Source organism: Emericellopsis cladophorae (genome assembly GCF_022114955.1).
Source record: "Emericellopsis cladophorae strain MUM 19.33 chromosome Unknown NODE_6_length_900724_cov_123_231613, whole genome shotgun sequence".
Lineage (NCBI taxonomy): Eukaryota > Fungi > Ascomycota > Sordariomycetes > Hypocreales > Bionectriaceae > Emericellopsis > Emericellopsis cladophorae.
Genome location: NW_026250931.1, coordinates 356722 through 358556, shown reverse-complemented (window position 1 = coordinate 358556; position 1835 = coordinate 356722). Strand labels below are relative to the sequence as shown.

At 52.9% G+C, this 1835-nt stretch overlaps 1 protein-coding gene across 1 annotated transcript; it reads right to left on the bottom strand.

Moving 5' to 3' along the window:
• Window positions 1-946: 946 nt before the first annotated feature.
• Window positions 947-1618, bottom strand: J7T54_001678 (uncharacterized protein; the record flags this gene model as incomplete). Its single annotated transcript, XM_051503700.1, has 1 exon — window positions 947-1618. The coding sequence occupies one exon, from the start codon at window positions 1616-1618 to the stop codon at window positions 947-949; it is 672 nt and encodes a 223-aa protein (XP_051364658.1).
• Between the last annotated feature and the right edge of the window lie 217 nt (window positions 1619-1835).

Below are 1835 nucleotides of genomic sequence, written 5' to 3'. Positions count from 1 at the left end.
CATCACCCTCAAGAACCTCACGACGACTAGCTTCACCGGACCTTCAGACGCATGGGGTCGAGCCTCCCGCCCCCAACCAGTGTCACTTTCCGCAGAAGTGTCTTTGAGCCGACCATTCACAGCGTCAGCAGGCGGTGACACGGTTCAAGAAGGTGACACAGTTCACTATGGCCTTCTGAGTAAGGAACTGGGCAAAAGACTGTTGGAACATGAAGGCAAGCCACTCGGCGCGGTGCTCCAAGCACTTTGCGAAGGTATTACTGGTCTCGGTCTGTTGAGAGACTCGTCGGCTGGAGTGGTGAGCTATCTCAAGCCGACGACGGTGCAACTCTTCCAGTTGGAAATCCTCCTACCAAAAGGGACGTTATTGGGGTCCGGCGTCAGCCTCACTGGCATCGTGGCTCATCCAGCCGGCGACGCTAAACGATCTGTCACGCTAAAATTCCATGATCTGCGCGTGCCGACTTTGATAGGAGTCAACAGCAACGAGAGGGAAGCAGAGCAGATGGTGGTCGCAAACGTAGCAATTGAGAAGTGGACCGAGATTCAGGATGGGTATCACACCATTGAAAGACTCATCACAAAGGTAAGATATCAAAATCTCCATATCTATCCCAAGCTAACAACTTATGAAAGACAATGAAAGACTCTTCGTTCGAGACACTCGAAGCACTGGTGGCAAAGCTCAGTGTCGAGCTGACCCGATACCTCACGAAGACGTACCCGGCACCTAGCAAAGAGGGCTGGAGATTGAAAATCGCCCTGGAGAAGCCAATCGCGGTGCCTTTGGCTGACTGTCCATGTGTAGAGCTGAGCATCAACACGGCGGACGTTGTGAGGGGGTGAGTGCGAGCGGACTCTTCGTTCAGCTTGCTAATTTGGATTCAATTTGGATTCAATTATCTTGCTATATACAAGCAGATGCTATCCCAAGGAACAAACAGGCTCAGTGAGCCTCTCTGAGACACTGCGGCACATCGCCTTGCGTCACCCTCTGCACAAAGCACTGATCTGGATCGTACATCATGACATGGAAATGCTCAACAGCATCGACTGACTTGAGCGCCGCCCAGTTCTTGAACCAAATGACCCTTCCTCGAGGCACATTCTTATAGAAAGCTTTCTCCATGAAAGCCTCCGTGTCTCTTCGGGCCTGATCTGTCATATCACCAGTCTTCGGATCCTCTGCCAGGGCAAACTTTGTCCAGACTACCAGGTGAACTATCTTCTTGTCAACACCATAGGGCCAGTCATTGAAGAGGATCTTGTAGTCGTCTTCGAGCTCAAAGGGTGCTCCACGTGGCTTGACTGGCTCCTCCCACCGCAATCTCTCTTTCAACAGAAAAGCGTGCACACTCCCGTAGTCTTGCACGAGGCGGTATACAATAGCCCTGTATCTTCGGAGGTCTGATGGCACCCGTTTGAAGTTTTCCAGACTGTTTGTGGCGACAATCTCCCGGACCTCGTCCCAAGACTGCGCAGTGTACTCGGAATCAGGTGTTGCAATGATCCCAACATCTTTGGGCGTCAGGTGTTGGAGGTAATCCGGACACGAGGTTGTCTGCTGCTCGGGCGGGATATTGACATTCCAGAACGCGGGTGTCTCGCAGCTGCCCATGATGGTGATGGTTCTGCGAACAAGGCGTCGTGCTTTTGTAGGAGTCTGTGCCACACTGTTCCGGCTATTCGGCAAGCTCAGCAAGACAGTCTTACTAGCCTCGGCGGGCTGAAATTTGACGCCAGTCACACAAGGAAAAGCGAGGCTATCGCGAGAGTCGGTCAAGGAGCCAGGCGCCTGAGCAGCACCTGAGCCAGCAGAGCCCGTTTAGTGGAGC